Source organism: Aythya ferina (genome assembly GCF_964211825.1).
Source record: "Aythya ferina genome assembly, chromosome: 2".
In the NCBI taxonomy this organism is placed as follows: Eukaryota; Metazoa; Chordata; class Aves; order Anseriformes; family Anatidae; genus Aythya; species Aythya ferina.
In genome coordinates, this window is record NC_140297.1 from 5,425,242 (window position 1) to 5,453,162 (window position 27,921).

A 27,921-nucleotide genomic window follows, 5' to 3' on the forward strand; every position below is an offset into this window, starting at 1 on the left:
GGGTGGCCGCGCGCCTGGCAGACACAGAACACGACACTGGAGCCTTTTTCCAATGGGAGGAAAACGTTTCTCTGGGATACACGCGGCAACACCACACGGAGAGCGGGGACACGGCCCCAGGAGGGCTCCCCCCCCCCCCCCGCTGCCCCGGGTGGCGCCGGACAAAATAAAATATACATATATAAAAAACAAACAAAAAAAAAAAAAACAAAAAGGAAATTTACATGGCATAATATTACATTCTCTTCTAGTTTTCATTTTGTACATCAGAACACTGCGAGGGTTTTTTTTAAAAAAAAAAACACAAAGGCAAAGGCACCTGAGGAGCGAGTCGCACTCACACGCGGGCACTCACACTCAGCCTTGCACGCACAGCCCTACACACAGCCCTACACACACCCCCACGGACACACACACACACACACACAAACCCCATCACACACGAGCCAGGGGACCCGGCTGTCCCAGGGAGGCTTTTTGGGGTGCTTGGTGGGGCTGACGAGGCCCCAGGGAGCATTTTTGGGAGGGTCCCCCAAGGCCTCCCCCAGCGCTCGGGGCAGCGCGGCCAGGCCCCCGCTTTTGTTCTCGAGGCTTTGGAGAAAATATTCAGCTCCCATCCACCCCTAAGGGGCGAAAAATCAAAGCTGAACAGGTTGGGTGAAAGGGGAGAAAAGAGCATAAAAACATTTTTAGCTTTCCTGAAACACCCTTTGTTCGTCTGACAACCCCTTATTTGCCAACACGTTTTTTCTTGTTTTTTTTTTTTTTTTTTTTTTTTTTTTTTTTTTTTAAATCCATCCTATGGAGCTAACCAGAGTGATGGATTTGGTCCTATTCACAGAATAAAATTCTTTCTTTCCCCTACAGGAAGGAGGGGACAGCCTGGAGGAGAGCCGGCATCCAGTGCCCTGGTGGCCAGGCACAAAGCTTGGGTAGGCACCACCAACCTCTGCAGCTCCTGGACACACTTACAGGGAACCCTTCCAGCTATTTAATTTGCCCAAACAGCCCCAGCCTTTTCTTTAACTGAAATAATTGTGGTTTTTGCCTCTCTCTCTGGAGCTGCAGACGAGGAAATGCTCCCAGTGCCACTGCAGGACGACTTCTATCTCTCCCGCCCAGGACCGTTCTCCATTTCCCTTTGCTCTGAGCAACACTTCTCATTTTCAATGAAAAAAACAACATTAAAATAAAATAAACCTGTGTTTGACGCCCTGGGAACTGCTCGTTTAACCTCCACTGAGCCGGGTGGAAACAGCTAACGCAGCGAGGAAGCGGGAGATGGGGCGATGCAATTAATTTGGCCAAAATGCCCAAGATCTGGTAAATTCATCGCCTCCCAGGGCCTCTCTGCTTGCTCCCCGCGGGGTAGTAGTGTTGGTCGGGGGCCGTAGCCCAGCTCTGCTTTAAGCTTTCCCAATTTAACCTCCACCTCCCAAAATACTGCAGAAGGGAGCCCGGCTGCACGCCATCCGCGCAGCTCTGCGGCCCCAGGCTGCGGCTTCATGCTGGCGCAGCCCCGTGGGCGCTCCCTGCCCGATTTGAGGCAAAATCAGAGGATGCGGAGGCCCGGCCGTGCCCCCGCAGCCCCACACGCACACGTACACGCACGCACACGAAGGCAAGACGTCTGCAGAAACGCGCCCGGCTCCCTGCCAGGCGCCGCGATTGTAACCGCTTAAGGCACAGGACAGGAGCCAACGCCACCTCCCTGGCGAGGCCACCCGGTGTCACCACCTCCGAAAGGTTCCTGTCCCCTGGTGGACACCGGGTCCCTCCTGCTCCACGCCCTGAGGATCATCTCCAGCTGGGCTGAAGCCCTGTTCCTCTGCGGGGAGCGGCGCCGGGCGCTCAGCATCCCATTCCTCTGCTGGTCCCGAGGATGAGGAGGGCGCTCCGGGGAAGCCCTCGGCCCCAATTCCCCGGCGGTGGCCTCCAGGTCCCGAGCGTGCCTTCCAAAAATCCCACAAGGCGGCAGCCACCGAGCGAGAAGGGACCCAAGGGGGGAGCCACCAAGCAAGGACGAGCCCGGGGCTGGAGGTGTGAAGGGCAGGGTGCCAAAAAAATAAAAGGGGCCGCGGGTCTGGCGGCCGCCCCCTGTCCCATCAGCGTTTCCCCAAGCCCGGGGCTCAGAGGCCGCAGTTGACGAAGGGATGCCTCAGCAGGTCCTCGGCCGTCGGCCTCCGCTTCTCCTCCACGAAGATCTGCTTGAGGAAGTTGCGGCAGGAGCTGGAGACGCCGTCGGGGAGCTGGGGGTTGGTGGGCTGCGTGGCGATCTTAAAAATCGCCGCCATGGCTTCGAACTCGGCCCAGGGCGGCTTCTCCGTCAGCATCTCCACCACGGTGCAGGCCACGCTCCTGCAATGAGATGGCAAGCCCATCAGGGAGAGGAGACTTGTGAGATTTGTCCTAAAATGCGTGTTTTTTTCTGCCCTGCTTTAACTCAAGATTAAGCTTCGTGAAAAAAGATGGCTGAGAATGCAAAGCACCTGATGGGAACAACCCCAGAAGGAAAACCCTAATGAGTTTAGACACCCCAGTGTCAATAATAGGATGTTGTTCCCCAAAGAGTTGAGCCAGAATGAAAGCTGCTTGCCTACAGATTTACGTCTGACTTTATCCCCATTTATTGGCAGGCCAAGTGGAGTTATCCCTGCTCTTTCTGGCTCCAGCTGCCATCCTCCAGAGAGGCCTCGAAACATTCAGGAGCACCCAAAGATTTTGGGTGTCTTCATGTCTGAGCCGCACGCAAACACCCAGCAGCCGATTTCAGAGGTTGCAAAAAGATCACGCCGAGCCTCCAAGTTGGGCTGAGTTAACCTAAAAACGGCGTGACCAGAGCTCAGCAACTCCCCTGGCAAACCCTGTCCTCACACACCGGGCATTTTGAAAGCAAGCTGTGGTTGTGTGTGCTCCTCTCCGGGGGCTTTTCAGCTCTGCACCCTTTCCATCTTCCAAAAACGTGGCAGTGGGAGGGTTTCTACCCTGCTCCTTACCACACGTCAGCTTTCCTTCCGTAGCCTTCCCCGCTGATAACCTCCGGGCTCATCCAGTACGGCGTTCCCGTGACGGATTTAATCCCGGTCCCAGACATGCAGATGGTCTGGATACGTTTGCTGGCCCCAAAATCTCCAAGCTTCACATTTCCAGCAGAATCTCGCAAAATATTGGCACCTGGGGACGAGAAGCAACAGCAAAAACACCGAGTGATGAAGCAGCAAGCTGAACTGAGCAGCCACAGCGAGGCAGGAAGACAGAACAAGAGTTTGGTTCCAGCTTGTTCAAAATTTTCGTGGTTCAAGAGGCAAAGCCAGAAAAAAATAACTTAAAAACCAAATATCTGCTCTGTGTTTTGCACAAGAATTATGTTGGGGCACGGTGAGGCTGGGCTGAAGAAAGCTAAGCAAGCAAGAAGCTCCCCTGCGTTCCCTACTCACCTTTAATGTCCCTGTGGACAATCATATTGCTGTGCAAGTAGAAGACTCCCTGCAAGATCTGCCTGGTGTACTTCCGAGTGACGTTCTCCGTCAGAGCACCGTACGCCTTGAGCTGGTCCTTTATCGAACCCTGGCGAGAGGAAACATCGGGCAGCAACCGTAAGGACCAGAAGAATCGGGTGCAACACGTCACGGTGACCTTATAAACTTCCCTGACCACCACATTTCGCAGCTCAAATAAAAAACCCAAGCCACTCTGTTGGAGAAACGGCAAGATAAACATCCAGGAGGCACTGAACAGAGCAAGGGTTTGACCCCAGTGCCTCAGAGGCCAAGTGGAAAAAGAGGAACGGCCTCCGGCAGCGATCAGTGCCAGCCTCTGCCAACAGCACGGAGCTTGTTCCCCCTCTAGTGGCTCGCCTTCACCAACAGCTCATGGACAAGGGCTGCCCTGATGAGGAGTTTCTAATCAGGTGAGGATACTCTCCATGAGCTCTTCATGGTTGTCACCTTCTGTGAAGCCTTTCTCCCAGTTTCTTTTGGGGCTGGTGGCAATCCTGTGGCTGGGGATCTCCCTTCCCTTTCGCGGTGTTGCTGAAGTAATTTGGGATGCTCGGAAATTATCCCCTCCTGCACCTCGTGGGCAGGGTGTCCTCCCTCACCCTCAACTCTGCAAGCTTCCTTATCCTGGGGGACATCAAAAAATGATGCCAAAGAAGGGAAAATGGGGTCTGCAGGACTTGTGGTCAAAGGGACCGTTCTGTTTTCCAAGCATAAACTGAAAATAAGAGGTGAATGGTGCAGGGTACAGCAGGAAATATCTTTGTAACAGGGCTGATCACCAGAATGCCAGCCTGGTGGTGCACCCAAGCTTTGCCCCCTGAAGATTTTACCACGCTAGCTGTGTATGATCAGAAACCCGGCCACATCCAGCAGTTTGGAGCTGCTCTTCTGCGAGGTTTGGGAGCTCAGCCACTTCCACTGCCACTGGAAACCAAAGCCCTGTGCTGCTTCTGTGCAGTAAGCCATCCCCGTGGCACCGAAGCCAATCTGTATTTGGTCAGAGCTCTGGTTTATCGCAAAGAAAACAAACACTCAGCTTCCAGCCTTGCTGGACGCTGCCCCAGCACCAAACGGTGGTTTCCTGGCTGCTAACAAACACCAGCACGCTGCAGAACGAGCAGCAAGGGTGCTGCTGAAGCTTCTGGGCTTTTCTCTTTTGTCATAAGGCCTGGAAGCGATGTGCCAGCCCCCGGGGACAGAGGCAGGACGGTGCTTGGAAGGGGCTCGAAGGCATGAAGCCCACCTGATTCGTGACATGTTCGCAGAGCCTGCAGCACGTTTACTAACGACCGAAATTATTTGTGACCAGGTGACTTCCAGCCCCCTCTGACCTTACAAACAAACTGAACAAGGATTTATTCTTCCACGGGCTGGGGGATGAACCCAGCTGGGCAGGCAGGACGCAGGAGAGCAGCTCGCCCAGCAACGCCAGCAGTTGTGCTGGTTTATACCACGCAGTGACTTTGTCCAGCTGACTCTGATGCAACCTGCATCCTTACAGAGATGTTCATCTGATGTGTGTGTGCTCTCCAGGCTCCCTCAGAGCTTCCCTTTTCCCTGGAGCTATTTCACCCCGTGTGTCAGCAAAACCGCAAAGTTAATCCCTCCTGGTAGGTTGGATCGTGCTACCAACACAAGGTTCAGTCCTGAGCAGGAGAAGGCTTAGCAGTGAGTAACGCTGGGTTGAACGCACACGTGCTGAAAGCCAGGAATAATTGGTGACAGCTGTGGGCGGACAGTTGTGCTATTAACGTGTCCTGGAGGGATTTGTAATAAATACTTAAGGATGGGCTCAGGCCGCGGCGTTTGGAGCCAGATCTGGAGCACGTCCCGCATTCACCACGTTCAGATTGCAGGCTGTGCACACACCCTTCCCCGGGATCCAAACCCGAGACCCTTCCAGGCTTCTGATTTGAGCCGCTGCACCTTGAGGGGCCTGACCATGACACCTGGCTCGATCTAAACTCCATCTAGGGATGCTGGGATGCAGTGCTTTGCTTTGGCTCATCAGATAAACTTGACAGCTAAGCTCCCCTGTAACTCCAGATCCAAATTTCTCCAAACTCTAAGGCAGGGTAGCTCATGACAATCCTCAGCAGGAACTGCACTTACCCCTGGCATGTATTCAACAAAGATCGACAGCTTCCTCTCCTCGGGATCCCGCAAACACCCATAGTACTGCACTATCCTGTCGTGGCGGAGAGTCTTCAGCAGCTGGATCTCACACTCCAAAGCGTTCACCTCCTGCAACGGGACAGACACACTGCGTGAGAGAAGGTGTGCTCAAGGAATTTTTTTACCCTCAGCCTCCAGCCCACAGCCCCACGGCGTGCTGCAGAGCGTGGTGCCGCCCTCACACTCACCTTACTCGTCTCTTGACTGTCAGGGTCAAATGGCACCTGCTTCACCGACAGCTCTCGGCCCGTGTCAGCATCATAGCAGAGGTAAACTTCCCCAAAAGCTCCTCTTCCAAGCAGCTTCCCCAGCCTCCAGTTCACTGGTGCCTGCAGGGCTGCAGAAAAGAAGGAGAGGGTTGAGAGAAAAGCACAGCAGGGAGGCTTCAGCATCGGCCCTACAAAATGCACATCAGGCCTGCAATGATCCCAGCAGGGCAGGCAGCGAGCTGACAAAACTCTTTTAATTGCACGAGAGCTACTGGTGCGTGCATGAAGATCTCTTCCTTTGTGCTCTACTTTACTGTAAAGCAGAAACAAGTCACAGCAAAGTCACGTTTCTTTAGAGTCCTTCCTCCAGCAACTGCTTTCTTGGGTCACGTTGAACTTTCTCTCCTCTGCTCTAGGACCCATCTGCTCCCACATCCCAAGGCTCCTGGAAGCTTGGGGCTGTGCGAGCACATCAAAAGTCCAACACACAAGCAGTTTTCTGCAACTCGGCAAGCTCTGAGCACCAGCTGACTCTGAGCACCCTTTCCTCGAGGCCAATGTAAGGTACAGTGAGTTATATTTAACATTCCTCGTTGAAATGTGAGTGCAGCGTGCCTCTTTTGGGGCTGGAAGCAGAGTGCATTCACAGAGGGTTAGCTTAGTTGATGCCCAATAACTCAGAAATCAAGATTAACTTGATTTCGTGTTGAAACCCAAATGCACTGAGACCCTGAAGCTTTGATTCACTTACAGTTCCTAGCTTTTGTAGGGGAGGTGCTGAAGACCTGCAGCCCTTTTTCACAATTGTTCCACCATTTGGGCCTGTACTCGTCGTACTGCAGGGTGCTGAGCTTGCTGTCCCCGTTAAAGCTCTTGGTTCGGCTGGAAGGGACCAGCTGGAAGAGGTTTTCCTGGGGGAAATAACTCCTGGGGAAAGTCCTCCGGCCTGCAAGAGAGAAGGGGAAGAGTTATGGCAAGAACACAGACGCCTGCTGGGATCCACCTGTCACCACCTTCTCACGTCACTGCTCAGATTCAGCGAGGCAGCTCCTCAAACGAAAAACAAGTTCAATGAAACTGAAGCAAAGCCCTGTGCCCGGTCTGAATTCAATTGAAGAGCCGTTTACAGCAGGTAGGGTCACACTGAACGGAGGATGTTCCCAGCGAGGTTTGCAACAGTTTAATTACATCAGGTTTTTGTTGGGTTTTAATCACAAATAAACTCAGGGCAGGACTTACACTTCCAATTATCCCTGGCGTCCCCTAAGACCCCAACACAAACGACCACACCAGCAGCGCCACGATGCCAGTGAGAGATGAAGGTCATTCTGAAGGCTCAATATGCTGTTTGCGTGTCTTTAATGGCTTTTAGTTGGTTGGTTTTGTGTTTTTTTTTTCCAAGGGAATTTGATCTTCATTCAGTTTTGCCTCCCACCACTCACACAGTGCAAGGAGGAGCAGCGGTGAGGCGAGGGAGCCGTCCCCAACGCTCAGAGCTCGTTAGCTCGAAACGGCCGTGGAGAGACACCGCTACCTGAATTTGGTAGGTGGTTCCCTCCAGCTCTGTGAGAAACCCGCTGTAACCCCTCATTCCTCCTCCTTTTATTACAACCCTCTCCTTCCTGAGTCTCTGCAGCCCTGGGCGCTGTTACAAGCCTCCTGCCCTTCCCATCCCCACCGAGATCCCGCACTGAGCTCTTCCCTCCCCAGCCCCCCGTGGTTTTCTTACCGTCGCTGTAGTCCTTGCGACTCTGGGAGAGGTGGTACTGCCTGGGGAAGGTGCCCCCTTTCCCAAACCTTTCGCAGAAGGGGATGTCAAATTCTGGAGGAGGGAAGAACAGACACGTTTCTTGCGTCAGCTCAGTACCAAAAGCCCAGAGAGGTTCTTACAGGAAAGCATTCAGGCCCCCGGGCTGAGTTACGGGGACGAACAAGGTAACAAATTGTTCCTTTGCTCAGCCAGGCATTCCCCAAGGCTCGCTGAAATCTGCCCGCAGTCACATCCTAGAGGGAAAGGAAGGGCCAGACGCCCTGCTCTTGGTCTCCTGAAAGCAAACAGAGGTTAACCACTGACTGCGGACTCTGGCCCACGCTGCTCACAACGAGGCAGGGGATTGACACAGAACGTGTCTGCTTTCCAACACAGACTGCTACGTGTCTGGTTTACACGTGAAAAACACAAAAATTAGAGTGGAAACAGAACTGCTGGGCAGGGGCAGGCCCGGATCTATCTCGTGCAAGATCTCCGCTGTGCTAACAGCTATTTGCAGGGATCTGCAGGTATTGAGGGACAAGCCCCACTTCTCAGATGTGACTCCTGACCTGTGAAAGCTGCAGAACTCCTCATACCCTCCAAACCCTTCTATTTACCTTGATTAAATGCTAGAAAGATCGATTTAGAATACAGAGAAGGGATTGAACAGCAGAGTTTTGATTAGACATGGGCTTATATTTCGCCATGGGAGTTTTAGGTTAGATGTTAGGAAGAACTTCTTTACTGAAAGGGTTGTGAGGCACTGGAACAGGCTGCCCAGGGGAGTGGTGGAGTCACCATCCCTGGAAGTCTTCAAAAGACGCTTAGATGTAGAGCTTAGGGATATGGTTTAGCGGGGACTGTTAGTGTTAGGTCAGAGGTTGGACTCGAGGATCTTGAGGTCTCTTCCAACCTAGAAATTCTGTGATTCTGTGATTATGGATGGACGTGAAAGCTAAGGACGTATTTTTTAATTAAAAAAAAAGGAGCACGGGAAGCCACGGCTGGTAGCACTGCCTAACGTGAGATTACAATATCTGTCATTTCCCCCCCCCCCAACTTTCTCCTCCTGTTTTTCCTCCAGCCAGCCCCACCGACACAGCCCGTTCTGACTGTTTGTTTGTCTTAGCCTGGGGCCAGCAGCCTCTCCTTGGAGACCCATCCTGGCCGAAGCCTCGCCGCAGCGTTATGTAGCATCATTTCCCCGTCACAGCGAGGTGTGAGAGGAGCCCGTAACGGCTGAAACACGGCCCGCAAGGAAAAGCAGCAAGGACGGGTCAACGGGTTCTCGGCAAGCCACGTGTGGGCAACAACGCCGAGCGGCACGGCGAGGCAAAACGCCTCCTGCACCACCAGGGAGGTGTTAAACCACGGGCTGCCTGCAGCTCCATCGCCGCACTTCGGTCTGGAAACGCTGCCCCTGGCCAGAAGCGTGGTATCCTGCTGGGGCTGACTGCCATTTATTCATTTTTAATAGTGAAAGTCATGACATTACAGAGTTTCCATGACTTAACCAGCTGTTTGTAGGCGGTTAAGCAGTAACCTCTGGTCCCTGCGAGTTACCAGTATGTTTTCTCCAACACAGCTTGCAGTGGTACAGATTCTGCCTCCCGTTTCTCCAGGTGTAACTCCCTAGAGAGCCTAGGACTCAGTTTGGTTTTAGAGAACATTCCTGTTTAATCATTAGGGTCCTTTTTGAAGTGTAGCCTAAGCAATGGAGATGGTTTGCTTAATTTTTTAGTTAATTTCCATGCAGTAACATCTCTTCAATATCTGCTCTCCTCCATCTACATGCTCCCCATGCTTTTAAGCAAGCGTGAACCTCCAGCGATGCTTACCCATGCAGTCAAGACCGTCTTTGGGATGGCTCTTCCTTCCAGGAACAGGGGTTTGGGTAAAGGGAGGGCTGCAAAGAGAAAAACAAAAATGTGTTTTATTACATTGGAAAGGCTGGGGAATGAGTTAGGAGTGGTAACACACAGAAAGCACGCACTAATCAGCAGGATGCACTCATCACCCCAATCGACCAAACTGAGCTCTCATCCTAAATATGCACAAAACTGAAGATTGAAGGCTTTTTTTTTTTTTTTTTTGGGTGGTCCACAGCTTTTTCCTGTGAAAACAGAAGGGATCCTGGAGAAAACAGGGTCACCAGGCTGAAAGAAAGCAGCCAAGTCTGCACCGTAACACCTAGGCACAAAATGGGGCAGGAGGAGGGCTGGAGATTTGTCTTCCCTCAATGCCAAGTGCTCATTTGTGCAACTCTGCTTTTTGTGAGCACTGCTCAGATGTGTGGATGTACACACTGGAGTCATTCCTTCATGCTCAGCTCATGAAGGTCTCCTCTTCTTGGAGCATCACCTCCCACCTTCCTCGTGCAAGAAAAGCTGCACCACCACCGTGCACATACACCAGGAGGGAGGGAGCAGGCTCAAGGTCTTAAAATTGCAAAGAGAGGATGGTAAAGCATGGAGCGGGGATCTCAGCCATCGGAACTTCATCCCAGCACTCTGTAAGGGCCAGTGAGGTGATCTGGACAGGATGTTTTTTCCACTCTCTCTGCTCTCCTCTTAATAAAATGGACGTGGTAGCAAAAACTTGCTCTGCAAAGTGCTCCGAAGTCTATTTGTGTCCACACCGATCACAGCAGGTTTGCTAGGGGGAAGAGGGATTAATTGTGGTGTTGTGTCGCATCAGCCTGGTCACCGTGCTCTGCCCTCTGGAGGCTAACAACACCTCAGGCAATTGGCAGCGAGGACTCGGCTGCATCTTGTGCAGGATCACAGAACCGCAGCACTTCCTGAGCCAGAAGGGACCCGTGAGGATCATCAGGGCCAAATCCTGCCTCCTAACAGAGCAACCGGTGTGAAACAGTCACGCTTGTTCCTTTTTCTGCCCTCCTCGTGCCTTTTCCAGCTCTCTAGACCCAATGGCTGTACAGAGTCGTGAACCAAAGCCATGCTGCTCTCCTGCAGACGTGCCTGACGCTCTTCTCCATTCACAGCCAGGCGTCACAGCTCGGCTGTGCTCCTTCTGCTGTCACCCCCAGCAAAATCTACACGAAAAGCAAACTTGGGGCACAGAGCCTGGGAGCAAAAGAACCCGGTTTTGATGCATCCACGACAATGAGCGAATACATCACAGGAAAACACCAAAAGCCACAAAAAGGAAAGGGACCTCGCTGCTGAGACAGACCCAAGACAGACCCAAGGCACGCCACGCGATCAGCGCAGCCTCGGGGCTGGGTGGCGAAAAAAAATTAAAAACAGCAGTGGAAAAAAAATTGAAAAAATAAAATCCCTTTGATGAGGATGAATAAAAAAACGCGTATCTCGCTTCCCAAAAGGACACCGTGTCTTACACACAGCCTGGCAGCGGGCGCACGGTCGCTCTGCACGTGGGAGCTCGGAGCTGCAGCGCTATTGAAGTGCCGCCCGCGGCAGTACAGCGTGTCCCAGTCGCTTCCTGCCGTGGAGCTAAAGTTAGTTTTTGCTCGTCTGGTGGCCTCAGCACCTTGACTGACACAGCCCGGGCTGCCAAATTTACAGGGGGGCAGCGGAGAGCAGGCAGCACGCCCGGGGAGGAGGCGCGTTGGCCCCACGAGGGCAGGAAGGCAGAGGGGTGAGGGGGGGATCTGCAGCAGGAGCAAGAGCCCAGGATCTGGTTAGGATCTGGTTTTTAGCAGTCTAAATGTTTTTTTTTGCTCGGGTGCATCCTCATCTGTCCTGCTGTAGGGGCAGGCTGTGTTTCTGGTGGTGACAGCGGGGCCACGTGCAGCTCACCTGTCCACGGGCCTGTCCAGGGACTGGCAGCTCCCAGACAGCGACCCGTCGGGGCTGATGAAAGCTTCGAGCATCTGACAAGGAAGGAAAAGGGAAAAACAATCAAACAACAGATTATAACTCCTCAAATCTCATCACTAACAGAAAGCTGCAGGATACAAATCTACCTGACTCCACTGAAACCAGCCGATTTACCCCAGCTGATACCGGCCCCAGCAGAGAAAATATCCAGTCCAAGCAAAGTTTTCTTCCTAGAGGAAGTTCCTTTATGATGCCCTCTGGATTAGGATCCTTCCCAATTGTTATTTCACTTTTATTTGCTAGCAGGGAACCCGAGGCAGAGATAATTGGCACCCTGACATCCGAAGCACCCCGAGGAGGCAACAAGATTCAAAGCGCTCGAAGCATTTGGGGGGGCAAAAATAAGTGAGAAAAAGAAAACAGGACAGGAAAAAGAAAATAGGACAGAAAAAAAAAACAGAAAACAGGACAGAAATGGGGTGCCCAAGGCCGAGTGGATCTCCTGCAGCACAGCCAGGTGGCCGTGGACTCCTGACTTGCAGGGCACAGCAGCTCTGCCTCTGTCCCCGGTGCTCTGTGAAGCATCACCAGGGTTTTTGGCTGCGGGGCCAGCTTGGCTCTGGCGAGCTCAGTGAGTCAAAAGCTACACTGGTGTTGCTTCCTGGATGAGCCGTTGTGCTGCCCGGGGTTATTTATAGCCCCTGAGGAACAATAGAGGGTTTGTGGTGAAGCTGGGGCTATGTGCAGAGCCACACAGGGCCGGGAAAGCCGAGGGATGGGGGTTAAGCACCGCACGGAGCCCCCTTTGCTGGCTCCTGGACCATTTGCTCCTCCTTCCCCTGCACAAAACCTCTCCTCCCACGGGCTGTGCCTGTGCTCTGCCTACTTCACGGGTTGCCACAACAGCTCACGTTGTTTTGCCGGGCCTGTCCCGAGGGGAAAGCCTGATTTTTTTTCCTCTCCTTCCCAGTTTTGACCCCAACGCCTCGTGCTTCGGAGCGAGACTCCACACCTCTCCCCGCTGAGGTGCTGAAACGGACTCAATATTTCTCCAAAACCTGGCAACGGGGGCAGGATTGGAGGTTGGAGCAGGGTGAAGAACCAGCCTCTGCCCATCTGCTAAGCCGGAGGCAAGGAGAAGACCTCTGAGACCTCGCTTACATCACAGGCCTGCGCGGGGGCATCCCCCAAAAGGCAGCAAGCACCCACAGCAAAACACCTGTAAGTGCTTTTACAACAGGCACGTGCAAAAGTTGCAGCCCGAGGGCTTTCTGAGGGCAAAGTCCACGTGGGGAAGAACACAAAACCCCTTTTTTCCTGCGCTGAATTCGCCGGCGCACACATCCACCTCGGGGAGAAGGGCGGCAGCCCACCCACAGCGTGCTGCCGGGGAGGAGCGAGGAGCATCTGGGAGCCTTCAGCAGCGGGAGCAGAGCTCAGGCGGTGCTGGCGGAGCTCCCCTGACCCCCCCGGGGCCGTGCAGACCCTTCCTCCTGCACTCACACGCGCGTTGTCTCCCGAACGTGGTGTGGAAACCACAGCAGGCTGGCTTTTGGCAGCGAGCAGCACGAGATACATCTGCGGGTGGATGCTGCCAGGACTCACCCGCAGCTCGTTTCTGGTTTTCTTCACGGCTGGACGGGGAAGCACCAAAAACACAGCTTCGCCACGGCAACGCTGGCACAGCCCGTGCCCCAGAACAGAGCTAGTGGGAGCTGCTCGAGCAGGGGAAATGTGTTTCTCTGCAGGCAAGACCCTTCGGGGGTGTTGCAGCAGCCTGCTGGAGCGAGGAACTGCTTAGCTCCCTCCCAAAGTCCCTCCACATCCCTCCTGCACGCTGCCAGTCCTTGGCAAAGTTGTCTTGCAGCCAAGCTGCCCGTCTGACTTCAGCCAAGCGCAGGGTACCACCGGTACCAAGCCCTTTGGAGCCACAGCTTGAGGTGAGATGCAACTGGAGAGGGAGGTGGAAGTTCCTCCCCCTCTGGTCCCTGGGCACTCCAGAGTTCCCCTCACCGTGGCCAAAGTGAGTGGATGAAGAGGTTCTGCTCATCACCATGCCTAAAAACTGCTTTTCTTTTTATTACCGAGGGACTGGAATACACAAACTGTTTAATAAGGAAGAAAAAAAACGGGAGAGGAAGAGAGAGAGGAAAAAAAATAAAAATAAATTAAAAAAAAGACAGAGAGGCTGCAGGCAGGGCCAAGGACTGCAAGCAGAGCTGAAGCAGAAACAGCACAGGGGAAGCAGCGAGAGCTGCTGACACCCCCAGGCTGTTGCAATCGCAGCCCCGCTTACGTTCTGATCCATGGTCTCGGGGATGAACTCGCCCTCGCTGTTGATGCTGGTGTAGGATCCCTGGCGAGCGATCTGCTGCTGCTCTTCGGGAACGCTGCCCGGGGGCGGAGAGCTCCGGCCAGTGTGCAGAGAGCCTAGGAGAGGGGAAAAGCACGGGTGAAGGAGAGGATTTGCCACGGCCGAGTCCTTCCAGCGAGCACAGACCTCCTGGAGATGCTGCTGGGGTTTGAAGTTGCGTGGAAGAGAAGGGAGGTAGGAGAGAAGCCACGCTGGCCACAAAGACCCTACAAAGGTTTTGCAACCGGGACAGTTTGTTTTGTGGGACCACACAACATCCAGCGGCCTTGGCTCTCAACCTCCCCTGGATCCTAAGATCCCGCGTCCGGGTACTCTGCTCATGCCAGAAAGAAAAAGGCTCCAAGAGTTTTGTTGCAATCCGATGGGGAGAACTCAAAGCACAAATCCCCCCTCCCAGGCTTCGAGCTCCAGGCATTTCCTCCCCTGGATCCCGTCGCTGTCTTGTTCTGTTTGAGAAGAAACCCGGCCCTCAAACCCAAGAGCCACAGAGGGGGGAAATAACCGATGGGATCAACCCTCCTGCCTGGAGGCTCCAGGGTAAGAGCCACCTGGGAGTCCCTGGGGCTTTGCTGTGCTCCCTGCAGGATGCAGCACGGGAGCAAGGGGAGAAAACTCCACAACTTCCTTATGTTCGTGCCCTGTCCCTCCCTTTTATTCCCCCAAACCCACCCTAGCCAATGCCTGGTGCCTGTTCGAGGTTTAGGGAGCGTTGTCCTGGCTTGGCTTCTCTTTCTGCAGTCCCTCCCCTCCATCCCTGGGCTGGCATCGCTCCACAGCGAGGAACTGCTGACCGAGGTCTGCACCGCTCCGTGCTGGAGCTTTAACTCAGCAGCGTTGTGCAATGCGAGCCTTCACGCGGCACAACAAGCTCTTAAGCAGGCTCAAAAAGCCTTTTAGAAAGCCTTTTAAAAGGCCCGTGTCCTTCCCTGCACTTCTCACCCACCTCCGCAGTATTTTTGAGAAGTCTTTTAGTTCATCACCCCCCAACAAGCTGCCACAGTGCAAGAGAAAGGAACGGGGAACAGATGAGAAGTCATCTCCAGTCCCTCAGCACAACGCCTCAGCCTCTGCTGCTGCTGTTCTGCATCACGGCCACTGTGCCAGCCCCATCTCTGGCACGAATCCATCAGCACAACCAACGCTACAAATCCCACCTCTCCCTCCAGCTGCTACGCCCCAGGAGCTGCTGGCACGGAGAGCAGCACCCCGGTGTTTAAGATCCCTGAATCAGCCTTGCTGGATTTCTACCAGACACATCGATAGCCCCGTCCCGTGGCTCGGCTCCCTCCAGCCTCCTCGCTCGAATTTTAAAAATAATACTCCTAGGGCTTCGCGTTATGTTTGTTCTTCTTCCTATTTTCTCCTTCACAGATTTCCTGCAGAACACAGCAAGGAAAAAAAATAAAAATACAGCCCAACTGAAGTAAGGCCAAGATCAAGGAGAGAGAATCTCTCGAGCGCTGCGGCGCGCATAATGAACTGGCTTCCCCCCAGCCCGAAAAACAAAACCAGTTGGGAAGTTCAGCATCCTCTCTGGGAAGATAAACAAACGTTTAACCATTTGGGGCTCGCGTTGCCGTCCCCTCGTTTGCTCGGCAGATGTCAGCCCTGAAGGCTGCGGGAAGGAACGAGGGCGGCTCTTGCTCCAAAAAGCCGCCCGGTGATTTGTCCCGGAGCCTCCAGGATCACGTTCCCTCGGCGGGGAAGGGGCAGGGGGACTCGTTGAGGAGCCAGAGGCTGGCCAGATCTCAACCCTTCTTTTCAGGCTTCCTGAACTCGGAGAAACTCTGCAGGTTGGCACCAGGCGAGCAGCTGACCTCGATTCCCCTCTGCAGCAAGGTGCTTTGGGACGGGATTCCATGTTGCAGGCGCTGATGTAAAAGTCCTGCACTCGAGAGCAGAGCACAGCATGTCCCAGGCAGGGACGAACCAGGCCAGCACGGAGACTTACAGTCACTGCTGGCATCTGCTGGGGTTTTTCATGTTCCCTTCTGTTATTTTTTTATTTAAGCAGCCTCTTTCATGCTGTGTGTGCGGAGCTCGCGGTGCTGCACGTACGGCCGGCTCCCCCGTGCCAGGTTTGGCTTCCCTCTGCCTCCTCGTTCCCTGGCTTCACCCCTTCCCTGCCCAAAACTTCACCCATCGCAGAGCTGCATCAAGGAGAAGTCCTCAAGCACAATAAGCAGAGAGAAACCTTCAATTAATGTCTTACTGATGAGCTGTGGCTGCCACGGGGAGGTGTGAGCAGCTCGACCACATCCCCTTGGGCTTCTTGTGCAGTGGGACCCCTGCAAGTCGCCCTCCTCTCTGTGCTGATCCCCTGAGGATGGGTTCCTACATCTAAATTTAAGGCTATGTGTAGGCTAAGCAAGTGGGACACTCCGTCAGGTTTGAAGCCAAACTTTTTCTGACACTCGGCTGAATGTTTTCAGATGCCGCTTACAGAGACTGGAACATTTTCCACTTCCAAAAAAAAAAAATAAATAAATAAGGTGGAGTGGGGGGAGGGATTTTCACCGAAAATGCTTATGAAAAAAAAATAAGAAAAATATTGACTTTGCATGAGGTTTTTTGGGGACATGGAGTTGAAGACATTTTCTGTCCAGCAGAAGCAAAAATAGCCAAATCTGCCCCAGAACATCTGCCCCCCCCCTTCCATCGTGCTCGTGCCAACGACATGCAGTTTTATTAGTTTTTGCTGCTGCTATCACGGCGGAGTCAGCAGAAAAACACGAGACAGCTGAGAAGCACCGAGAACATGACCCTGAGCCACCTCTTGCTGTAACATCACATTAAATCTCCTTTTAAACGTGGTTTTAAGGGAAAAGCTGAACTGAGCTGAGACCCTCACGTGCTAGCAGCTGCTTTGATGACAGCAGAAGCAAACACTGTGAAATATCTTGCACCTGCAAGCGGAGAACAGATTCTCCTACAGAAACCCCAACCTCTTAGGATGATTTTTGATTATCCACCAAATTGAATCCAGGGAAACACAACACAGGATTATGTTTCTGTGTGTCTAAGGCCTGCTCTTCAGCTCTCTGTTCCATCTGCCATGCTGCTCGCCCTTTCAGCTCGCTGAAGTTTCTGTCCAGCTGCTGGAGAGCCCAGTTCTGACTCCAGAAGTCATCAAAACGAAGCTGCTGGATTGCAACTACCCCAGTAAGTGGCTGTGGTAGCTTCATACGGAGCCCAAAGAGCTCCAAAGAGGCCTGGAGGGCTGCTGCCATGCAGGTTTGTTGCAAGCTCTGTCCAAACTAAGAGCAAGAGTTGTGGTTTGCACGGGAATAAAAGAGGGCTGGCTGTGGCAAGGGCAGCTAACGATGCAAAAGCACCAAAGATCCTGTTTGGGATGCAGTTTGCATGCAAGGATCAATTTTCTCACTGCGCACAGGATCAATTCTGCCTATTACACTGGGTTCACACATCAGTGACAGCTCACGGTGCCGCAGCTCTTCACTGGGTGACGTTAACAGCTTAGCTAGTGCCAAAAAAAGCCCTTCAGAGATGTCTTGCTCAAGCAGTTTCTGCTGAGGCTCTGTGCTTTGCCATGTCCTCGTGTCTGCATTTCATTCAGAACCATCTATAAACTCTGCCAGATTCTGGGCACACTCTCAAGAGCTATGAAAGCTAGAAAACAAACAAACAAACAAAAAAAATACAACAGAAAAAGATATCGTTGGCACATCCCAGCAACAGGACCACAGAGAGCTTTCATACATGCAGCACCCACAGCTGGCTTCTTTCAGAATTGGGCATTGCTGCACAAGAGGCTAAACTGGACCCAAACTAGAAGGAAATTTCTTTCTATGTCATTGTCTGAGCTGCAGCAAACCAAAGGATGTGTTATCAAGGCAGCGCAGACTGTGAGAGACAGAAAGGGAGAATCCTCGGAGAGCATTCTTTGCTGCACAGAGTTTGGAAGCTTTCAGGCTGTATTGATAGAGATGCTCTTTGGAAGGTGAAGGATATCTTCGTGTATCTGAGAGCCCCACTTTACAGATGGGAAATAACTGGATGAGCACACTGGGGCTCTGTAGAAATCCCCGTGTAAGCATCACCCACGGATGTAGCAGGGAACATTCACTGCTAGACAAAATCACCGAGCCTGCCTGCTGTAACGTGCAGACTGACAGCCCTGCTATACGGACCGACGGGCTGCTTTGCCAGGGCTGCACGAGACTTCTCTCTCTACAAAATCCCCCAAGGATTCTCGCCCAAAAGGTCCTACAGACAGACTGCCAGCAGCACTTCGCATTTCAAAACGCTCTGAGTTATTTCAGAAAGCAAGAAAAGCACCAACTCAGGCACAGAAAACAGAAGAAAAGACCACATAAGATCCTCACTCTTCACTTCGATGAAGCTCGAATTCACTGGAGGTTTTTATCACTACATTTTCCCCCTCATGTTACACCTCAGATCCTCTGCTCTTCCTTCGTTTCCACACCTGACTGGACTTGCTGCTCACCACAACCTTGTCCACATCCTTGCAGTTTCTTCCTCAGGCTGAGGATAAGCTGTAACTGCACTGAAATACCGGTGGGAGACCTCGGGGTAGACTGCAGACCATAATACTTACAGGGATTGTGCTGGGAAAGGGGACGGTGGCCCTACCTGCACCCCACAGAGCACCACATCTCACCGACCTGTTGAGTATTTCCGCGTCCTCTCGGAGTCCTTGTACAGGGATCCCATGATATCCCCCATGGATCTGGAGATCCTCATCTCGTGCTGCTTGCTGTTGTTCGGCTGGAGGAGCTGGGGATCAGACAAAGGGAACGATCAGACTCTGCCCCTTTGCAGAGGCACCCCGTGAAATCCTGTATGTGACTCCTTCCGGCCATCCTACCCAAGAAGCATTAAAAAAAAAGACCCCAAAATCTCTCACAAGTTACATCAGTTACTAAAATACTGTCAAACAATAAAATTGAGGCCCAGTCAGTAAAAAATAAATACAGACACATGACATACAGACTGTTCCTGCACTGCCTGATTTCAGGATTGGTACGGAGATTGATCCTTGCCCTGAACCCACGTTTGTGACCCCAAAAACTTCTCCTCCGTGCTCCCTCAGTGGCAGACCAAGCACTGCAGAGTTTTCTCTGTACCAGAGCAGACAGCAATCAGTCCTTGCTAGGGAATACAGAGAAGGACTGCAAAGAATTTCCAATCCAGCTGGTAAATTAAGTGCCGTCTGAGTTATACTGGCAGGACTTGCTGGTGGCCAATCTTACCAACGTACCGTGCTACAGGGCGTTGTGATTTTGTGAGGATTTTGTGCACGACCTCAGAATGATCCCCTCACCTGCAGTACGTGTTGCCATGCTTCAGGAAAAGCTCCACCAGCTCCAAAGGGATGCGTGCCTCTGCCTGGCTGCCCCGCTCTGAAGTAGCTGGCATAACGCTGCAATATTGCTGCAGCTAGGAGCAAGCGGATTTAGGAAACCCCAAATGATGGCTCGGTTTCCCCCTGGGACTCTGCTCCCTGCACCTTTTGGGCGGCTCTCAAAAGGAGCAGAGGAAACCCAAGTGCTGCAAGGACAAGCACTAGGAGTTTCAAGGCTCTCAGCCTCTCCGGTACTTCTAGGAAATATAAGGGAGAAACAAGAGTTGCAACATCTGCAAATCTCTTGTTTTACAGCCTGTGCTTGGGGCAGAACGACATGTGCTTTGGCAAGGCGCTCCGTGCAGGCGAGGTCAAGCTAACAGGCTTAGCTGCAAAACCACTGAGCTCAGGGAAAATAAATAAATAAAAACAAATAATAATAATAATAATAAAAAAAAAGACAGTCCCGCGTGACACTGAAGGATTCTCTGGGTTGTTCCCCCCTGGCTGTTAAGATTTCAGCACCACAAGGAGGGAAGGGTCCCCGTGCTGGGTCACGGGGACAGCCAGCACCTCCTGCTGCACGTGGAGGGGATGCAGAGGAAGGGTGACAGCCTCCCCAGGCCAAAAAAAAAACAAGAGGGTTCCCTGGGGGCTTCTTAGTTTGAGGATGAGTACAGCTTTAACCCTTCAGAGGTTGCAGGAGGAGTGGGAGGGAGCTGAGCTCGGTCTCCAGGAAGATTTCAGACCCCCCGAGGCCCAGCTCACCCTCCGTCAGGAGACTTTTCCCCCTCCCCAAGGCAATAACGAGGCGCCTCGCTTCGGACACGAAAGAGGAGAGAAGGTGAGGAGCTCACATTGGCTTTCTTTGGAGCGCTGACGAGGATCCGCAGGCTCTTCAGGGAAGGGCTCAGCTCCAACTGCTCCAGCGCTTTGTCCAAGTCTTCCTGGGATTTCAGCGGGATCAGGAGCTGGAAGGGATTGAACAAACACCGGAGCACGGCAGTGTCACACCGCTGGGTAAACAAAGGAAGCCAGATCCTCGCCGTGAGCAGCTTGGGAATGGGGGGACGAGGGAGGAACCCGAGGAGGCGGATGGAAAACAGAGACCCCATGCCCTCCAGCTCATCGAGCTGCAGTGTTTTCTTCCAAGTTCTCATCTACCGTGGAAGAGGCACAAGAATCACAACACAAACCATCTGCGAGGAGACAGCTGAAAGGTCAGCTCACCGATTCAGCGAGCGGTCAGAGGAGAGGGCTGAGACGAAGCCTTGCTGCCTGCCATTCTGGGGCTGCTCTGATCTGGGAGTTTGTAGACAGGACCTGCTGCTATCCCGCGCCAAATCAGCCCCGTGCTTAAGAGGAGTTTGGGTTTCCCCCCTGGAAGAGTTTGAATTTCTGTGCACTGAGAGCTTCCCCAGCGTCTGGGCATCAGATGAGACAGGAACACCTCAAAAACTGGCCTCAAACCCTTTGCTGTGAGAGGTGTGCGCCGCTTTCCCTGCCAGAACAGCTTCTTTGACACCCAGCAGGACAGACTCAGCGCTGCTTTTTAGACAGCAAACAGAGTTTCCCCTCCTACCTCCTGAGGGAATGTGACCCCCTGGCATCACTGTGTGCTGTACCACGCCCCGCAGAGGGACTGCAAAGCTCCCAGTGCCCAAAACGCAACTATTTGCCCCCAGTGCCCTAAAAAGCAGGCTGCAGACTCTGTAGGTTGCCCAGGGTGCTGGCACCGAGAGCAGCCAGCAGAGCATGTCAGGCTCCTGCCTGTGCCAAAGCACACACGGGATCTGCTTACCAAAGGGACCGGGCGGCCACAGCTCCCAGTAAAGCCCCACTGGCCTTACTGGGAGCCCTGCCCTTGTGAAAGGCGGCTCTCTGGGTGCTCAGAGTTCGTGCCCCAGCCACAGCAAACACGCCTCAGATCCACTGCCCAAGGAGACGATGCTCAAAAGTTGCCTGTGTCTCCCTTTTTGATCCATCCCAAGGTGTTGCCACCGGTTTGGCTGCTGGCCTGAAGGTAAACACGCCTCCGACCGCGTGCACTAAGGCCAGGGCTTTGGGGATGAGCAGGTCAAGGGAAGGCCCCAGCCAACACAGACAAGGTTTCGTCTCAGGAAACTCCTCCAGTCACCTCTTCCACCCCGAGACCACAGCCTGAGCCTGCCAAGCTTCATTTCAGGTGTTTGCGTGGCTGCTGTGCGGGCACCTCAAGGTTTAGGTGGTGTTTCTCCTCTCCTGGGTGAAAGGGAGGTCAGCTTTCAGCCCCGTTTTGCAGACAGGGAGCTGGGTCACACACAGGCTACCTCTTTTAGAGGCTAAACACCGGGCTTAACATCGTCATCCCTCAAGAGATCAAAGCTGTGGGTAGGAGGGAGGCCTGAGCTTACACCTACCCCAGGCTGAGCCAGGGGTGTCCTGCTTTAAGGTACACCAACACGGTTGATAAATTTCTACAAAAAGCCATGAGAGACCCTAGATCAAAGCTTTCAGTACACTCATCCGTGTGAATTAGGTTGTGCAGCCTCTGTCCAAAAACTATTTCAATGTTTTTGTGTCAGAAAAGGCCTCTAGGAGGAAGCTGAGAAAGCCCTGCCACAGAGCACTCCATAGTCTGTCAAGTACGGGTTGTGTGTGAGGGGAAAGTGCTCCCCAGGCAGGTACCAACCACTCAGGGCTTTCAAGAGGTTAAAGCACAGCTCACGGGTCCCACACGCTGCTCACCCATCTCCCCACCGAGCTCCTCACAAGCGTTCGGAGCTGCGACCCCTCAGCTGCTGCTGTGAACAAAATGTTCTGCAGCTCACTCCAGGCTGACAACATTAACACATTCGCATGCCTGCTCCTGAGGAGCCAAAAATATCAGGCAGAAATTGCCCTCCCAGGGCCTGGAGCCAGTGTTTGGTTTGGCTTTACCGATCACCCGCATCTGGCAAGTAGGTTTTGCTCCTTTTGGCTTCTACACTGGGGCACACATGGGTATCAGGAACAGATATAGGCATGGAACTAAATAGAGGTCCAAGAAATAAGCCTAAGAAAGTGATTTCACAGGGTGAGTTTTCACCAGCCACAGCTTTATTGCTCGGACTCACTGCGTAAGACACTGCAGAAAGCCAAAGAATAGTAGGAAATGGGGTTAGGGAAAAAGCTGAGAGGTCAATTAGTTCATCTTCCTGCCCCATACAGGGCTGACTGGCATCAACAATTCTCGACAAAGGTTTGTTAAATATGCTTTTACACAGCCCTCCCCCCCCCAGCAGAGCTTCTAGCATTTCCCTAGGCTTTAACTCCCCTCAGCCTCCTGAAATGATGCTGAGAAGTGGTGGTTGCCTCTAAAACAACGCTCAAAGGGAGGTCGCAGAGGGGAACTGGTGGCACGCAGAGGTTCAGTGATCTGCCCAAGGTCACCTCACAAGCTGGTGACAGGGGTGGGACAGGGGAACGCTTCGCCACATCTGGAGCAGCTGCTGGGCAGCGACCACGGAGCAAATTCAGAGAGCATTTGTTGGAGAAGACACTCTTCCAAGCCATAACACAGCCAGCTTTCTAAAAGTCTCGTGGTTTGATTCCATGGCCTGATTTGGCTGTGCTGCTACCGTGCAGACATGCCCTGTGTGGGACATCCACAGCCAGGCCCCGCTCTTATCTGCACCAGCCCAAACCCGTTGATTCCATGGGCCCACCAGGATGTGAATCATGTGTGCCCCTGCTCCACCCAGCTGGCATGCTCATCTCATCCACCTTGGCTTCAAGGCTCTCATTTCTCTAGGATAGGGACTGCCATTTAGTCAGATTTTGTACGGGACTGCTGCCCTCCGTGTAATTTTGGCCTACAAGGCGCTACGGCAAGAGAAACATCCAGGAGCTACGAAGAGTTGCTGCAGAGCTCCCCTTGAGTATGAAGAAAGGGTGAAAGATGTCCTTGGAATGAGTCTGCGGACAAACTACCTCTGAGACTTGAAGACGTGAGACTAAACAAGGCTGAGAGCACACTACAGGCCCTGGAGGGTCACCGTGGGGACGTATGGTTTATTTCCCCAAAGGTCAGTGTTTGTCTGTTTATAGGGTTTCTGCCACAAGCACCCCGAATTGCTACTGCTTCCCAAATGTGTAGTTCCTCATAAAGAGGAATTTTGATGTATATAAAAACAGCAACAAACCACTGAAGGTCCTCCTCAGCCCTATGAAGTTAGGGTTACCCAAAGGCCTGCTTAGGGTCCCGCTGTGTTCTCTGCACATGCCCAGGATTACAGTCTCTAAAATAGGATAAAATGCACTATTTAGGCTTCTGTTTGCCGTCGTTGGAAAAAAGTCCTCTCTTCCAGTGGAAAGAAACCTGGAATGAAATGAGTCATTCCTGGAGAATTCAATGGCGAGCTGTTCCCGGGAGGGCTGTCAGAGAATGCCCGAGATTAGAAACCAGACCGCATTCAAAGCTAAAGCCCAGAGGACACGTTGGTATCGTGAGGTATCTATTAATAAAGAACAGCAACTTCTGTTGGGTTCAATCTTAACTGAAAGGGAAGGGGAGGTGCCTCACAAGAAAACATTGAGCGTACCAGAGCTGACACCCAAGGATGGCCCCCTTCTAGGTGAAGGCCCTCAGCAGCAGCCTGCATATGCTCCTTTCAGACCCAGTGCTCAGCTCAAGGAACAGGTTAAAAATAATAACGTGGTCTGTGTTCATTGGAAGGTCAGAGTAGAAAGGTTTTCAAGCCTTAAAATGCAAGGATAGCAGAGGGAGGGTTTCTTGGCCATCTGAATGTGGCCACAGGACCCGCTAGAGGAACCCACAGTGAGGCCCATTTCACTGCAGACCTGCTCACAAGAAAATGCACAGGGTTCTGCCTCTTCAGAGGGAAAAAAAGTCAGTGCTGGATGAAGTATGCTGGTTTACTCACACTGTCCCTCGTGCTCTGGACTTCAGCATGCTCCTGAAACTGCTCCCAAGATGAGGAGGCTTCACATCCAACCCAAGCAGGCAGTAGTCTTTCACTTCATGTGGCTCTCATGAAAGCCATTTGGTCTCAGCTGGGCTGTTCTCTGCCCCATGTGTGCCCTCACCAGCAAGAAATGCTCTGAAATTTGGCCCTATCTGGTCCAAGTAGTGTTCATGGAGAAACACTGGCAGCTGCTGGCTGTGCAGACAATGTCTCCATCACCTCCCTGAGTTTGGGGACGTTTTTTCTGGGGGAAGGTCAATTTACTTATGTCATCAATTAATAAGCCTGAACTGAAATTATTTTAAGAAGGAGAAAGCCTGGCTCGGAGTCACAGAATACAACCAAAAGGCATCTGGACAACAGCTCTTGTATGCCTGCTAGTAAGAATTCTAGTAAGAATACCAATTCTTACTAAGAATTTGTAAGAATTCTTACAAAGAAAGAATATTTTTCTTCACATGAATGTACAAAATTAAATCATGGCCTTCAGAACAAACTGTTACTCAATTCCAAAGTGAGCAGCAGGTACCCTAAAACTATCCTTTAGCCATAAAGAGAGGAGTACCTCATTGTTCACACAGACCAAGTCCATCGTCTGTCCGAAAGCATCCGTGACTTTCTGCACCACTTCTTTGAATTTGACTGGTCTTGGAAACTGGATGATCCTGGATTTGCAAACAAACACAGCAGTAGTATTGAGTTAGTAAAAGCATATTGGGATTCAGAATTAGACTGACAATTCAGAAATAAGGACTGGTCTTCTTCTATCACAAAACACAGAGCTTGCTCCTTGCTTTTACACTCATAAAAATGCTGCTCAGCTGCTACGCCCAAGAGAAGACTTGACCTACCCTTAAAGAGTATCTACAAAAAATCCTAATACAGCTCCTCTGTTCCTCCCCCTCCTGTTTACAGGTTGAAAAGAAGAAAATCCAGCAGCATTTCATGAGAGAAGCCCTAGGGTCACACATCAGGGAGTGATTTATCACCTCCATTTTCAGTGAGTGGCTCTGAGCAGGGAGGGAATGGCTCAGTTTGACATCCTGTGACTTTCCTGTACCATCACATGCAGGCACTCAAGAGGTACATGTCAACAGGTACAGGCTAGCCCCACACTGACATTATTTGAATTTTCTTTGTTTCTCCCATGCAATTTTGTGAGTCTGTGAGTTTCCAGCCCTGTGGCCTGCCCTGCCACATTCACTGAGCATCGAGCAGAGGTGATTCCATGAAAATGTCAAGTAGGGAAGGGCGTGCAGGCTTTAACTCCCAGCTCTATTTTTATGGGACCCGTGCCTAAAATCTGGTTATCTTAAGTAAGTGTCACAGGCTGCTAATCAAAGGACACGTTTCTGTAGACTTGCAGCTCAGCTGCAGTTCAGCAAGGCTCAAGAATTAAAAAGAGAAAAGGATCCAACTGGGCACCCTACGTCCCTGGTAAGAGGCATTTAATGACTTCCAGTTTGGAAGCACTTTGAGCGCATGCAAATCCCAGGAGATACTATGGAGAACAGGATGATGAGGCAAGGCTCTTGCATATAAAATCGTAGTTGATTTCAGGGGAATAAATCCTGCTGTGAGCTCATCTGCAGCTGGCTGAAGTCAGTGGGACATTGTTGGGTAAAAAGGGTAATTTGTCCCTGTACACGGAAGGGGACTGGGGTGGGTACATACCTTTTCTCTCCTTCATATTCAAACTTGATCCTGACATTTCGCTGCTGAAATTAAAAACAGAAAAGAGTTAGGTCCCAAAGCATGTCCTGGACTAACAGGCAGATCCAAACCACAGAGCAGTTCTCAGGGAGACTCCCCTAACTCTGCTGGGTGTCTGATCTATTTAGGGCCAAGTTTCCTGCTGGACTTTGGGGAAACTCCACTGCTTTGCTAATAAGCGTACTTGCCAAAGAAAAAAAAAGTCTTCTGTAAACAAGAGGACACTTACTCATGTCAAGAGGATGGGGCTAGACTCTTTTCGGTTGTGCCCAGTGACAGGATAATAGACAACGGGCACAAAATGAAGCACAGAAAGCTCCACCTGAACACGAAGAGAAACTTCTTTACAGCAAGGGTGACAGAGTGCTGGGACAGGTTGGCCAGAGAGGTTGTGGAGTCTCCTTCTCTGGGGATATTCAAAACCTCCCTGGTCACAATCCTGCGCTACGTGCTCCAGGTGACCCCGTTCGAGCTGGGGGCTTGGACTAAATGATCTCCAGAGGTCCCTTCCAACCTCCATCACTCCGTGACTCATCTGTGTAATATTAATAAATTGCACTCAGACAAGGGCGAAAGGGCAAGAAGCAAAGTATATCAGGTATCACTACTCCACACACAGTAAATACGCACCCTGAACTCTTGCTCACCCCAGGAGAAACCTTTGGCTTTGCCCAAATAAGTTCCAGTGGATTCATGGGCAGACTGGGAACACAACCACACAGACACCAGTAAAAGGCACTTCTTCCCTCCTCTACTTGTGTATATTTAGCAGCTATCGTAAGACCAAAAGAAGCCTTTTCATTCATTCAGCTTCTCAGACTGAGCCTGAGCCAAGCATCCCTCTAGCATCCCTCGGCTCGTGCCAGGACTTTCCAATGGCATCCAAGGCAGATGAAAAACCCTTTTACTTCCCAGACCACGCTGTCACCCCAGTGAACCAGGGCTCTGCTCCCACTAATCCCCACCAGTCTCCTCAAACAGTAGCTTTCATCCTATGGAGAAAAAAAACTCGCCACCTCCTTCAAAAGTACAACCCCAGGGAGGACTCAGCCCCTCGCCACCGGGAATAATCCCTGCCTGGGTGGATGACAGCCCTTCCTGAGCGAGGGCCTTATCTCTAACCCTGAATTTCCAGCACATGAAGGCACACTTTCCATCCTCTCAGAGGGAAAGCAGAGCTGCAGCAAAACAGCTTTGACTCCGATGAGGAAAATGAGCCGACCGGGTGTCCTTAGGTTTATTTTTAAACAGACAGCTCCCTGAGCTCTGCGAACACCCAACGGAGTTCAGGCAGTTGAGTCTAGAGGAGACTCAGTCAAAAAGCTTAAAAACCCTGACAGATAGAGGGTAGCACACTGCATCACCTGAAACACATCCTTTTTAGCTCTGCTTGTGGCATTTCCAGACAGGACTGGAAGAACCATCACAAAATGGGGCTTTTCAGCAGTGTTACAGGCACTGACATCACCTCGGTGTCTGCAGCCGGTTCTCCAGCCCCACGATGTTTGCTCAAACTCGCGGTTCGTTTCTACGACCAGGCCCAAAGCATTAAAATACCAACCCAGGCTATTTTTGGACAAAACAGGCCAAAATTGAAAAGAAAAGATGACCATAACAGACCAATGTTGAGGGTCTGAATCACTCTAGAGAGACAGCCAAATATGTGTGGAATTGCCAAGTTTGATTATCAGCTTGGAAAAGGAAAAATAAAATAAAATAAAACACGAAATGAGCTCTCGTGCCATTTTTTATTTCATTTATCTGAATAAAATATTCAGATATTTTATCTGAACAGGGCCTGGCTAATTAATTCACCTCTCCTGGATGCTGGAAGCAAATCAGCCAGAGTGGATTCACAGCATGCAGCCCTGGAGAGTCCTCTTCCAAAACAAGAGAAAAATCAGGACGAGGAACTTTCAAGGTTTCTCCTTACAAAAGAGCAGGACGTGTAAGGGGAAAAGCTCACGCAGCTCCAGCCTCACTGCAGGAAACCTTTCAAAACACAGGTTTCACTTTCAGCGCAGACCTGCAAGCTGCACTGAGCTGGGATGGAGCAGCCGCGGCGTGTTTGTGCTGAGCAAAACCAACCTCGCAGACAAACAAGTTTTAAAAAACAGCTTGT

The 27,921-nt window shown here is 51.9% G+C and overlaps 1 protein-coding gene across 2 annotated transcripts in view; it reads right to left on the reverse strand.

The window, feature by feature from the left end:
• Positions 1-215: 215 nt before the first annotated feature.
• Positions 216-27,921, reverse strand: part of LOC311430822 (mitogen-activated protein kinase kinase kinase 3-like) — a 64,712-nt gene continuing 37,006 nt past the window's right edge. For both annotated transcript variants that reach the window (XM_084507700.1, XM_084507701.1), the window contains exons 4-17: positions 25,761-25,804; positions 24,652-24,751; positions 19,998-20,111; positions 18,461-18,572; positions 13,737-13,870; positions 11,420-11,493; positions 9,476-9,543; positions 7,614-7,706; positions 6,636-6,830; positions 5,864-6,012; positions 5,613-5,744; positions 3,438-3,567; positions 2,997-3,174; positions 216-2,358 (exon numbers count right to left, since the gene is read on the reverse strand). In XM_084507700.1, coding sequence (XP_084363826.1) covers positions 2,130-2,358; positions 2,997-3,174; positions 3,438-3,567; positions 5,613-5,744; positions 5,864-6,012; positions 6,636-6,830; positions 7,614-7,706; positions 9,476-9,543; positions 11,420-11,493; positions 13,737-13,870; positions 18,461-18,572; positions 19,998-20,111; positions 24,652-24,751; positions 25,761-25,804 — 1,752 coding nt within the window. In that variant the 3' untranslated portion in view covers positions 216-2,129. The remainder of the gene's footprint in view (positions 2,359-2,996; positions 3,175-3,437; positions 3,568-5,612; positions 5,745-5,863; positions 6,013-6,635; positions 6,831-7,613; positions 7,707-9,475; positions 9,544-11,419; positions 11,494-13,736; positions 13,871-18,460; positions 18,573-19,997; positions 20,112-24,651; positions 24,752-25,760; positions 25,805-27,921) is intronic.